Raw genomic sequence first — 14,273 nt, 5'->3', positions numbered from 1 at the left:
TTAGCAATTAAATTAGTAGAGGCTAAAACTGAATGTTTGAGTTTGAATTTGTTTAATTCAGCTCTTAAAGCATTATTTTCTTCTTTCAAAGATTCCTCATCACAAGTTTCGGTTACCTTTACCTTTTCTAATAAAAAATTATTTTCAACTTTCAATACCTCATTTTTTTTTCACTTAACATATTATCAAAAAGATTTTTTGAGTTCACAGTAAAATCTTTGATAATAATATAGTGCAATTCATCAATAGATAAATAAAAAAGATCTACCTCATCTATGTCCGTGTGATCAGCCATCAAACACATTTGAGCCTTTTGATAAGAATCTTCATTTTCAAAATCAGTGTCATTTTTAAAGTCTTCCTATGTTGCCACCGGCACCTTTTTTTGTCCTTCTTTGATTTTTCATCTTTCTTCAATTGAGGACAGTCGGACTTGAAGTGACCTGATTTCTTGCAGTGATAACAAGTAAACTTGGATTGATCCTTCTTGAAATCTTTGGATGAAGTAGTTCCTTTGCATTTGTTTTTGAATCTCATTAATCTTCTCATTTTTCTTGCAAAGAACACCATTTCTTCATCTGAGATGCTGTCATCAAATTTCTCTTCTTTGGCTATCATTTTTTATTTCAATGCTACATTTTTCTTTTTGTCATTTCTGTGTTGAGACATGTGAGTAGTTTTATAGGTCAGTAGCTTGCCTCCTAACTCATCATAGATGATTTTTATCAAATCATTTCTTTTAGAGATGGTTGTGCTTTTTACTTCCCACTTCTTAGTAAGACTCCTCAAGATCTTCCTCTATCCACTCGTTGTCTTCCTTTGGCACTATATCTCGGTAAGCATTTTGCTTTGTTGGAATGCCAAGTCCATTGACAATAATCTTCCATATGTTTTAGTTGATTAATTGCACGAAGATTCTCATTCTCTCTTTTCAGTATGAGTAGTTGATGTCGTTGAAGTAGGAAGGTCTATTGTTAGACTGCCCTTCAGTGAGTGTGTACGTCATGATATTAGCACCCATATTATTGGCCGTGGATCTTTACTCTAAGTTGTGAAGCTTGACTCATTGAGACATTGCTCTTGATACCAATTGATGGAACTGCTAGAACTTGAGAAGGGGATTAAATCAAGTTGAATTTAGAAGTGAACTTCTTTTGCTCTGTTTTTTGCGAAACCTGATTATGCAGGAGATTTTTTTCTATTTGTCTCTAAAACCAGAAAGAAACAAAAAAGGGAAGAAGAGAATGAAGCCAGCATGTATCCTGATTCGGTTTTCTAGTGCCATAAAACTTACATCTAGTCTCCACCACAACCATGGTGAAATTTTCACTATAATCAACCAGATTACATACACCAATATTAATGAATTACAATCCTAATTCATCTAGTATCAAATTCTAAGTTTATACCCAAACCTAGCTACCACCAAGTACTATCCTAACTTGGCAAAGGAGAATCCACTGGTTCAATTAGCCACCAAGTGCTATCTCAACTTGATTTTTAAATTTTTTTTATTAAATAATTTAATTAATTTTACTTTCGGACAATGCGCCGCTAATTATTTTTGATATGCTAATTACAGTTGTGTAATACGTATAAATGAAATTTTGGGTGTGTAATACCTAACTATGAGACTCATAATTGGTTTCAAAGAAATCGTTAGTGTCGATTTGTTAAAAATCGTTACCAACGATTTTAGTGAAGAGGAAGAATAATTAAAAAGTTTTGGATCAATCATCAATGGCTAGAATCAACTTAAAAAATGAGAGTAACGATTTTATGGTTGTAGAAATTTTGAAAAAAAAAATTATCTTACTTAAAATCGTTAATCTCATTTTCATAATTTTTTTTGTCTCTTTCTAAAATCATAAGTCACGATATTTTTTATGACATTAAAAACCCCATATCAGAGTATTACACTAAATTAGTATAATACCAATGTATTACACCATTCCGATTGTAATATTCAACAAAATTAGCCACAATGCGCGAGTTAAAATCTAGTCTTAACAAAATCTCGTCAACAAATTCCTTTTTAATAATAAATTAAGGACAACTCTTCTCACTTCCCATTCAATATAGCACTGTCATGCATATTTAATTATAAAATTTTAATTAATCTCATCCACAAGAATATGCATCCAGCTTCATTTGCATCGTAATAAACAATTATGGTGTGAAGATATAAATTTATGCTGAAAAAATATTCATTTTAAGTCAAAAAAATTATTATCTAACACTAACAGTACTAACGATTGTGGTGACACTACACATGTATCTATTTAGAATCACAAAAAGAAATACATGTATCACATTTTTCGCATACCCAATTGAACCGGACAAGCTAAGAAGCAATACGGATCTTGTATGTTGTTAGCTTCTCATATTCTTAACCTTCTTGACATGCATTTCTCAAACTAAGAGAACAGATTAGAGTAACCTTCAACATAATTAATGGCTCATGCGGAGGATTCCGAGGATGCTAGAAACCTTAGGCAGCCACTCGTCAACGCCAATAATGGCTCCTCCATGTTTGTTATATTGTGTGTCTTGGTCGTTTGTTTGGGTCCTATTCAATTTGGTTTCACGGTGATACTTTCACTCTCTACAATTATATTAGTCACAATATGAGATCAACTCTTCTAAATCCAAACAAATAAGAGTATAATCATTCTTAAATTAAAATTGTGATACTTACCCATGATAGAAGTTATAATTTTAATGGTAATTTTATTTACTTTATTACCTTACAAATCTTTACTCTTTCTAGGAATTTTCTCCCACAATATGCATTGTGCTCTTTCTTGTGTAATTTTTTAAATTTTTTTAAGAGTATATATTAAATAGGTTCTTCAGAAATTTTGCATTTTTAGACATTTTTGTTCTAAAAAAAATTATGTTGAGGTTCTTGAACTTTATAAAAAAAAGATATATATATATATATATATATATAGGTTTTTTCGTTACACTTTTAAGACTTAATGTCCAAGTAAAAACAATAAATTTAACTAAGATAGAGACTTATATATCTTATTTTTATAAAATTTATTGACCTTAATGTAATAATAAATTTTTCTTAGAAACGAAAAGCCTAAAATTTTTTAAGGACCTATATATATTTGAGTATATACTATTTTTTGTAATATTAAAGTTTAGTTCAAATTAAGTGATTTAGAAAAGTATCAAATTAAGGCCTAAATAACTTTTAAAATTGGGTGCATGTTTTAAAATAGTTACCAAATTTACTGCGCCAGTTATATCCAAAAGTTTAGTAAAATTACACCACATTAGTCTCTATCAATGTGATGAGTCAATTGATAATTTTTTGTCGACATAAAAAATATAATTAGTATAATTAAGATCTCAGATGATTATTTTAGTGCATCCGGCAAGATCACAATGTTGTGGCCGAATCGTGAAGAGTGACCTGGCCAGAAATTTAAATCCTTGCACAGACCATTTTTTTTTTCACATTCGTTTTCATCTTGCACATGAATTTTTCTTTTTATTTATTTATAATGATTAAAATTGTACTTCTTTTCTATTACATTATTGACAGATAGGGTATTCGTCTCCTACACAATCTGATATGATTCGAGATCTTGACCTCTCAATTTCAAAGGTATTTTGGGCGAGTGAGTTCTCAATAATTATTTGAAATACTTAAATCTAAAATGGGTGAGCAAGTACACATGCCATTTATTTTCTGATTTGTTGGATATATTGTTGAAACAGTTTTCACTTTTTGGATCTTTATGCAACGTTGGTGCAATGATAGGAGCAACGGCTAGTGGTCACATAGCAGAATACCTTGGCCGTAAAGGGGTATTTTTTTTCATTTTCTCTTTAGTTTGTTACAAATGTAAATTAAGCATTCATTTTAATCTTCTATTTTATCAACTTACCTATTTTAATTAAGATAGTATCAATATACTACTATTTTCTAACAATGAAATATTTGAATGCAAATGTTGAAAACGCTTTCTTCTTCTTTCACTATCACTAGGTTCCTCAAAGTGGATTGAAAGTACAAATCAATTTTGGATGATAGAATTTGTTTCCTTTAACCATGTGCATAGTAGAGAAATAAAAAAACCATTTTAAATGACTAACTTGTGGAACATACTTATTAATATTATAGCCAAAATATTACCAATTTGATTCTTAAAGGACTATTATGTTGATAATTACTTTATAACAATTATTTTGAACGAAAATTAGTCTCCAAAAAATCTTGTGATACCAAAAAGGTCAATAAAACTAAGTAGTAAAAACAGAATCTATCATTTAAGAACAATTAACTTTCAAGGAGTCATTTGTCAATACTAATATTGAAGGTTTTAAATTATATATTTTTAACTATTACATCTTTTCTTTACTACATATTTTGTAAATGTTTCAAAAAAAAGTATAGAATAAAGTTCTATTCGAAACAACAAACACAATATCTATAAGATTACTAACATCCAATATTACTTTTTAATTAGAAGAATGTTTGAGAATTATCAAAATTTATTATTTTTTACCATCAGTTAATTATCTGTTTAAAAATATAGGCGAAAGTATGTTATTGAATTATTAGACTAAATGAATTGAGTTGATAACTAAAAATAATAAATTCTGATGATCTTTTAGTATTTTTTTTAATTATTTAATTTCAATGTTTAAAATGAGATTAACTACTTGTTTTGAAAATTTAATTGCAATTTTATTGTTGGTGCATTTTAAATTGCAGGCTCTAATAGTGGCAGCGGTCCCAAATATAATTGGATGGCTCACCATTTCAGTAGCCAATGTATGTAGTAATTATTTATACGGTAATATTAGAAAAATAAAAAAAAAACTAAAATTTATTTTATTTAATATTCATTAATTGTTGTAATAATTAATAAATGTTAAATAAAACAAATTCCGATTAATTTTGGCTAATTTTCTTTTGTTACAAAACATTTCTGTTACTTATAATTATGTCTAGTTTGTTGTCATGAATACTACTACAAAATTTTACATCTAACATTACCATTTATGTTATTACTCCATATATTGTAGGACTCATCTCTTCTATTTATAGGAAGATTGTTGACAGGGTTTGGCGTCGGAATAATATCCTATGTGGTAATTTCACTTTCTAATACTTCATTTATACATATCAACAATATCTAACTAGTTTAAGTGACGGAACACTTATTTTTCTTAAAGTTATTCCACACAACTTTAAAAATTAGTTGTAATGGCAAAATAACCTATTTCTTAGCTAAGAAGTTTTAGGTTCAAGTATTGAAAATAACACAAAAGTATTTCTTATGCCTTATATACAATGAAGAATATTTTAGGGGGAAAAAAAATAAACACCAGTCCTTTTTTATTATATTTCCATTATATATATTATAGAAGTATAGAAGTATAGATTATGTTTGAAGATCATTATAGAAAACGACCTTACTCTATTTGATTTTTGCCTTCTAGTTTTTCTTTTCTTTGCGCTTTAACCCCTTTCAATATATATAGAAAAAACAATAACGTTAAATATACCTTCCAAATGTATAATGAGAGTTATTTGAATTTTGAACTCATTCTCATTGCTTATAAATGTTATTAAGAATTGAGTAAAGTATTATTTTTGTCCATAACGTTTGGAGTAAGTCATATTTGTGTCTCTAACATTTAAATCGTTCTATTTGTATTCTTAATGTTTGTGAAAGTTATTCAATATTACCTCGTTCTCAATTAAACATCATGAGCTTTAGTTGGAATTTTGAAAATCTCTTATTGAAATTAGAATACAAATGTTTGTAATAGAACCGATGATCTACTCTAGATAATGACTCATCAAAAATTAAAATTAATTCCTACAACATTTATATAATTCACATTTTTAGGAACATAATTGAACTTGAACATAAAGAGTGGGTACAATATTGAAATCGAAAACATTAAAGTGAGATTTAATTGAAAATGAATACATCTAAGCGAGAATAATAATTCATGACAGGATAACATTGAATCACTTTTATAAAAGTTAGGGATACAAATAGAACAATTTAAATATTACACAAATAAAATTTACCCCAAATATTAGAAACAAAAATAATATTTTACTCTTAAGAATTTTTTATAACCAATCCACACTATAATCAACTTCGCTCAAACTACCAACTAAATGAATAAAAATTATATTTTATATATAGCTATGAAATATTGTAATTATCTCTTATTCCTAAAATCACACCAATGTAAGCTTAAAATAATTTGGGAAATAATATATGAAAATTCAATGTAATTGTGACTTTTCTAAAACTTTGAAGTCAGGGACATAAAAATTCATGTTCAATATTATTGTGACGTAAGTTCTATATGCACGAATAATAATTTGATTTATTCAATTAGCTTAGGTGGCAAATTAATTAGCTTTCCTTTCAAGTGTCTTTTTTTGTGGCCATACAATATGATAAGATATACCTTTTGCTATTCTCTCATAATGCTCTTTAATTCATTTCCTTATTATCTTTTTCTATTTCATTTTTTCATCATAATAATTTTCTTAATATACATATAGGTGCCCGTTTACATAGCAGAAGTATCACCTCGAGATATGAGAGGTAGTCTTGGATCAGTGAACCAAGTTAGTGTTGTTATTACTTAACATCTTTAATTTACATCTGTTATTTGGTTTTTTCAATTTTCTATATACATAAACTAACATGTAAAGTTATTTCACTATTTTTTTTAGCTCACAATCACCATTGGAATCATGTTGGCTTATTTGGCCGCACTTTTTGTTAAATGGAGAATGCTAGCAATTTTAGGTAAAGTCTTAACTACATCTATCTCATAGTTTTTCTCTTAACAATTGAAAACTTTTGTCTAAATATATACATAATCAGTAATGCTAGAAAAACAAAAAAAATCAAAAAAACTTGTCTTATATAACATTTATTGATTATTACGATAATTAATAAATATTAAATAAGACAATTATTCTGTAGTGTAAATTATGACTATTTTTATCTATTTTTTTTTAATTACTAAATATTTTCGTACATAACTGGCATTTAAAATTCTCATTAGTTTAGAAGCATGACGAGTTTGCAACATAAACTCAAACAATTATACGGCATATATATAATCACACTTATTTCATTCTCATTATAGTTTTATCAAAACAAGTTAACAATGAATATCAACATATAGTAACACACGTACAATCTTAATTAAATTCATTATTTATATATTTACATAAACTTATAGTCCAACAAAACAAAACAAAAAAAGATATCTATCCATCATTCAATCCAATTAGTCTAACATGATACAGAATAATATACAATTAATAAAGTTTAATTATAAGATAGATAAAAAAAATTTTGATTCTGTATTTTATTGTCAATATTCTTTTCTTTTAGAACTAATGAGTCACTATTTTTTCTAATATTCTAAATTAGTGAGTCATCATTTTCTGATATATCTATCTTGTAATTAGACTTTATTTATTTGTTCTGTATCATGTTAAACTAATTGGGTTGAATGATTCGATAGTATTTTCCATCAAGAGTCACAAAAAATGCAGAATGTTTGCTGTAAAATTTGTTGTTTTACACACTGTGAATTACAATAAGGAAAAGTCTAGGAGACCAGCAGTTTTATTAAAATCTGGCCAGTACTTAACCAGCAAAAACAAAATGAGTAATCTCATACATTTAGATGAAATCTCACACCATTAAAATCACCAATAATGATTAATTGATAACTACAAATCACAAAACTTACTGTCTCCTAGTACTCCTCTTAAAATAAATTTATTAGATACTAAAAAATATGTTTTGGTTTCTTTATAGGAGTTATTCCTTGTGCAATGTTAATACCAGGACTATTTTTCATTCCAGAATCCCCAAGATGGTTGGTATGTATCATATGAGTTGTTTAATATCAATAACATGCTTTTTAAATGTGCTATTTTATATGATTCATTTTATTTTTAATTTTGTTTAGGCTGAAATGGGGATGATAGGAAAATTCGAAACTTCCTTACAAGCTTTACGAGGACCCAACACCGATATAACATTGGAAGCCCAAGAAATACAAGTATTTCATTTTATGGATATATGCAAGTTTTATAATCATAACAAGTTCTAGCTAGGTTTGAATTTCCACCTTTGCATAACAAAAAAAAAAAGAAGAAAAAACATTTGATCAACGTGTAGATTATTATGTAGCTAATAGTAGTTTATGTTTTCTATTTTAAATTTAAAGATATCAAACATTGATTTACATGCTGAAATTTTAAATTTAGTAAATAAGAATTTTTCACTTACCTAATTCTATTTGAATAATGTTACACAACCAAATTTTTTTGTTAACCAAATCTAATCAAGTTCGTTTAACATAATAAAAATCAGTTATAATTAGTATTATTCTAAGTCTTATTATTTAATTTAGTTGGACTTGATTCATAATGTAGGGTTCTTTGATGTCAAACAACAAATCAGATAGTATACAATTTGCAGATTTGAAGAGGAGAAGATATTGGTTCCCTTTAGGGGTATGTTTCTCCTTTAATTAATAAAATAAATTCATCTAATCATTATTTATTCAACTTTCATTTATTTAATTGGATACTAGTTTGAGTTAAATTCTAATTATTTCTATTAAATAATCTTGTGTATGCATCATGAAGATAGGAATTGGATTACTTGTCCTTCAACAACTTTCTGGTATCAATGGAGTTCTTTTCTATTCTAGTGAGATCTTTAATAAGGCAGGTAGGTGATCAAATAATTTTGCATTAGTTTTCTTTCCGTAAGTAATAACAATTAACAAATAAACCTTCAAACTACAGAAATAAAATCTGCGAAGTTCGATGAGTTTTCGTATCTGTATGTTGGACACATTTTGGATACGACGATCTCCTCGACATTCGTTTGACACGCTTGTTTTCTTTAACTATATTTTAATAAAAAATAAAAAATTATTCTTCAAATACCTTTAGATATACTTAAATACCATGTGTCCTTGTGTCCAATCTTATGATTCTTAATATATATCTTAAACTATATAATAAAAAATACATTAAAAATAGTTAAAAGATAAATGTATATTTTTAATATCAATAAGATATCAAAATATCATTATAATTTATCTAAAAAATATTTTACATTTTATATATATGTTGTGTATCTGTGTCTTATAAAAATTTAAATTTACGTGTCCACGTATTTAGTATCATATCGTATTCCGTATTTGTGTCGATATTTATGCATCGTAGAATAAAATTATATGAAAGTTCCAAATCCAATCTTAAAACTATACCAAAGATTGAGACCTTTTTTAGATAATCTTCTCAGCTTTTCAAACTAAGGAAAAAACAGGGAAAAAAAAAATAGAAACCATGCAAACTTGCTATACCTCTAGCTTTGAAAGCTCGAAAATCTTCGTTATTTTGCATTAATTAACAATTAATTTTTGAGTCATTATGTCCATATAAACTATTTATTACTTATTATCATCAACCTTGTTTGAGTTACAAAGTTATACACTTTTGTATCTAAATTTAATAGGAATCTCTTCCAGTAATGCAGCTACATTTGGTCTTGGAGCTATCCAGGTTAGAAAACTATCTTGTTCATTCTAAAGTTATATATATAAATAAAGAAATTCTTTTACATTAAGTATAGATTGTTATGAACTAGTTGTCTCAAAAGTTTAAGTTATAAAAAATTACATAAATATTTATATATTTAATCAGAGTAAATAGTCAAATTCGTTCATAAAAAATTACTCACTTTCCAATTATTTTTTTAAAATTTTTTTTAATCAAATTGAAAAGAGAGAAAATAAATGGATGTAAAGTGTACTTGTAAATTAGCTGTGTACAAATAATAGTTCTGAATATATTCATTTTTTATAAACATTAAAATATTAAATTTCATCTCACTGATAACTGTGTTACTTTAAAGGTTTCAATGACTGGAATCACAGTGTGGTTGTTGGATAGAAGTGGCCGCAAATTACTTTTGATAGTAAGCACCAATTGAATATGTTTTTTTTTTCTAATATCCCTAATGTAATCCTTTTAGAAATATCTAACATTTGAGGTTGAATTTTCCTTGATTTTATTTCTCTAGGTATCAACCTCTATCATGACAATTAGCCTACTCCTTATTGCAACAACATTTTATTTAGAGGTTAGTCAGATAACTTTATTTATTATAACAACTAAGTTTGTTATTAGTATCCAATTTTTGCTTTATTTTTGAGTAAAAGAAAGAAAACTCCAATTAATTTAAGAGTATATATTTAAATAGGTCCTTAAAAAATTTTGCGTCAAATATTTTTGTTCCTAAATTAAAAAATAAATTATTATATTAGTTGAGGTTTCTAAACTTTATAAAATTAAAATATATAAATTATTTCGTCACACTTTTAAATACCTATTTATTAAAGTAAAAACAACATATCTCTAATTAAGATAGAAATTTATATGTCTTACTTTTATAAAGTTTAGAAACCTTAATATAATAAAGTTTTTTGGAAACAAAAATATTCAACGTGAAATTTCTTAAAGACATATTCACTTAATTCAAAGTAGTGACATTACTAGAATATTATTTTTTATTTATTTAATTTATTAATTCTTTATTTATAAAGTAATTATTCAAATTAATTCCTGAAATTTTTAAAATGAGATATTTTAATCTGAAGATTTTATTTATATCATTATATGCATAACTAATATATATGGAAATTTTTTGTTGGTTTGAATCCATGTAGGAAGTAGTATCATATGATTCAAATCTTCATACAACCTTGGAACTGCTATCAATTGCTAGTATTGTGGTATCATTTTATTTACTTTTCATTTTTCTTGATGCTTGTTTATGACTTAAATTTATTTATTTAGTTGGTACATATATTAGCTTAGTTATCAACTTTTTTGTTTAGGCTATGATCATCGGTTTCTCACTAGGCACTGGACCAATTCCTTGGATCATAATGTCTGAGGTATGCACAAAGAATGATTGAGTACATTTGATCTTAAGTCATAGCGCCTATTTTTGAAGTAAATATAGTTTACTCTAACAAAAAAGCCCAAAAATTAAAACCCCGAAAAATGCACAAATAAGCCCAATAAAAATAATAAAAAGATGCAAAAAAATAGTATTAATTTGGGAAAAACAACCAAAAAAACCATCTGTTTTTTTTCACAAATGAAAACCACTTATGCATATGATCTAACATTTTGTGAAACAATCATTCAAAATAATTAATAATGCCATGTAACTATGAAGTTAACCAAGTCAATAATTCTGTTAGTCACATAAGAAATTTTTTGTTAACAGGGACATGATCAATTAGTGTTTGGATGTTTTTGTCAAATTTTTATATCTTTTAAGAGCTAATTTATTTTTTTACGTTTTTCAAGAGTGTTTTTATCGGTCATAAAATTTCGTATACAAATTTGATAGTTTACTCTTTTAAAAAGAAATATTAATAAAATTTCAGTTTTTATCTTCAAAAAATTTAATTTCTGTGTCCTCACTTTTTTAAAATATTAAATGAATTAAAATTGTGTTCTAAAATTGAAATTTTAGTTTTAACCTTTGGTTATTAGATACAATACTCGGTTTCAATTTTTCAGTCACAATATCTCAAAACATATACAACCTAATTGCTATGGACAATGATATTTTAGATAATATTTATTTTGGCAAATATGTCTATGATCATTTGAGAGTTTTTAGACACTAAATATTTGTTCATGTTTTAAAAGATATATGATCAAAGTTAAATGTAAAGAATAGGTAGTATATTTTTATGGAGTAAACCTACCTATGTTAAGTTTGACTATAGATTTTATGATCTAATTAAAAAGAAGCTTGTAAGAAGTTATGATGTGAAATTATTTAAAAACTTAACCGTTCAAAACATGATAAATCAAACTTGAGAAGAGTCAATAATTACAAGAGCATAAAATCAAGTTTAGGGTTATATGTAACAAAATGAACATTTAGTTCTTGACGATCCACACGATGGAGAACAGTTTGATGCTCTTGAATTACTTAAAGATCTATTGGGTTTTCATTCTGGGAGATTTATTAGAGAAGGATGACTTTCAACTAAGTATCCACTTAATGAATATGTAACTATAACTGATGAGGGATAATTAGAGTGTTATGTAGATTTAAAAAATAATTAAAACAAAAAATAATTTGATGCAATACAAGATAAAATGCAATCCTTGTATAATGATAATCAAACAATAATTAAGCTTGGGATGTCACCAAAAGGGGACAATATAATAATGCTTTGTAGGATAAGTGGGTATATAGGTCAAAAGTTAAAACATGAAATATATTTATTTCCAAGATATAAGATTAGGTTGGCGATCAAGGGCTATATGCAAGTAAAGGGATATATATCAATTATAATGAAATCTTTTCACCAATTATGAAAAAGTAGGACTATCTTGAATCTAATCACAAGTTTTATTTTAGAGATAGAGCATATGAAAATAAAAATTATATTTTTTTATAATAATCTTAAAGATAAAATTTATATGAAAAAATCTAAAAAGTTTTATGAAAAATGCAAAAAGATCATATGTGCTAATTGAAGAAGAGTTTATGGGGCTTGAGGGAAAGATACAAAAAGTTTGAATTTGTTACGGAGTAATATTAAATTTTTTAGAGACAATCTACAAAATATATAAAATGGCTTAAAAATGCATGAGAAAAAAAAATATTAGTCTTTAACTTGTTTAGTTGGAAAATATCGTAAATAATAAAAAAAAAATTGGCCTCAAAAACATCATATTTCATCAAGTTTTTCGGTAAAATATAAATCTATAAAATAAATTGATCAAAATATAAGGTTAAATTTGGACTAAAACAAACTGAGTCCTATTGAAGAACATGCAGATTAGCCCTTAACCTATTTAGTTGGAAGATGTCGTAGATAATAAAAAAAATGGCCTCAAGATCATCATATTTCATCAAGTTTTTCGGTGAAATACAAATCTATAAAATAAATTGATCAAAATATAGGGTCAAATCTAGGCTAAAACAAACTGAGTCCTATTGACGAAGATGCATCATTAGTTTGTATTATAAAAAAGAAGTAATATAACAAATTAAGTACTTTTCAGATACTACCAAATAATATTAAAGGGCTTGCTGGAAGTGTAGCCACGTTTATGAATTGGTTCACTGCCTCACTAGTAACCTTGACTGCTAACATGCTTCTAGAATGGAGTAATCCAGGTATTTTCTCTCTTTCCTCCCTAGGCCACTATATAATATTTATTTTTAACATTTGTTCTTCGTTTATTATTTTGTCTTTATTTACAAAAATGAAAATTCATGTGCAGTCGATTTTACGTGAAGTTAATAGTCGAGAACCGTTAGATGAAAATTTAATCAAATCATCTAATGGCTCTCAGTTATCAACTTCACGTAAAGTCAACTGCATCTGAGTTTCCACTATTTGCAAATCACTTTTTAATCATGCACGTTTTAATTGATGGCCATTTCTTTTTAAGTTGCCTTCGTAATCTAAAAGTTATATTTATAGGATTAATTTTTTTTTTTTTTTTAATGAAGAGGCTACAACTTTTTATTTTGACTTAATTTAATAGAATCTTATTTTAACCAGGAACATTCACAATTTATGCAACCTTTTCTGCCATCACCCTTGCTTTTGCAATACTATGGGTTCCTGAGACCAGGGGCAAAACATTGGAAGAAATTCAGGCATCATTTAATATATAATTATGTTGATGACTACAAAATACATATACATGGTGTTTTAATTGTTTATTGTATAGTAAGCTTCAATTTTGTATGCACGGGAGATTATACACAGAATAGTAAAATTTCTATGCTTTGTGACATAAAAAAAAAAAAAAAAAACGTTATACTTGCTAGTGGTAAGCCTTTCTATTTTGTTTCCAAAAAAAATTCGAGGTTTTAACTTTTAACATAACATGTGGATTTTGAGATGCTAGCTTAATTTAACTTAGCTTTATCACAATATGGTAACAAAGCAAAAATAAATACTTAACATACTAAGCAAATATGATACACCCCTTATTAAATGTGTAATGTGAGGAGATTCCTACGATCTAATCATATGACTCATCAATCTTTTACTAATATTCAAAAAAGTACTTCGTTAAATTTTATAAATTTTTAGCTTGATCAATTTTTTTTTTGGTATACTTGGAAAAAATATAATAACATATATTTCAATATGTTTTAGTAATTTATAATTTTTTAATC

The 14,273-nt window shown here is 26.6% G+C and overlaps 1 protein-coding gene across 1 annotated transcript; it reads left to right on the top strand.

Annotated features, from left to right (window-relative positions):
* Positions 1-2,454: 2,454 nt before the first annotated feature.
* On the top strand, positions 2,455-13,831 carry LOC112710874 (sugar transporter ERD6-like 6). The gene is made up of 18 exons (XM_025763320.2): positions 2,455-2,589; positions 3,560-3,622; positions 3,736-3,825; positions 4,736-4,795; positions 5,050-5,115; positions 6,557-6,622; positions 6,731-6,806; positions 7,836-7,900; positions 7,990-8,082; positions 8,459-8,539; positions 8,675-8,759; positions 9,555-9,601; positions 9,954-10,016; positions 10,122-10,181; positions 10,768-10,833; positions 10,939-10,998; positions 13,142-13,256; positions 13,648-13,831. The coding sequence occupies exons 1-18, from the start codon at positions 2,455-2,457 to the stop codon at positions 13,761-13,763; spliced, it is 1,407 nt and encodes a 468-aa protein (XP_025619105.1). The 3' UTR covers positions 13,764-13,831.
* Positions 13,832-14,273: the final 442 nt, after the last annotated feature.

This window comes from Arachis hypogaea, chromosome 1 (genome assembly GCF_003086295.3).
Source record: "Arachis hypogaea cultivar Tifrunner chromosome 1, arahy.Tifrunner.gnm2.J5K5, whole genome shotgun sequence".
In the NCBI taxonomy this organism is placed as follows: Eukaryota; Viridiplantae; Streptophyta; class Magnoliopsida; order Fabales; family Fabaceae; genus Arachis; species Arachis hypogaea.
This window is presented reverse-complemented; position numbering and strand designations above follow the sequence as displayed.

Coding starts and splice junctions, on each gene's coding strand:
- LOC112710874 (XM_025763320.2), top strand. CDS start 2,455: ATGGCTCATGCGGAGGATTCCGAGGATGCTAGAAACCTTAGGCAGCCA. Junction 6,623..6,730: donor GTCTTGGATCAGTGAACCAA/GTTAGTGTTGTT, acceptor TATTTTTTTTAG/CTCACAATCACCATTGGAAT. Junction 10,999..13,141: donor CTTGGATCATAATGTCTGAG/GTATGCACAAAG, acceptor AGTACTTTTCAG/ATACTACCAAATAATATTAA.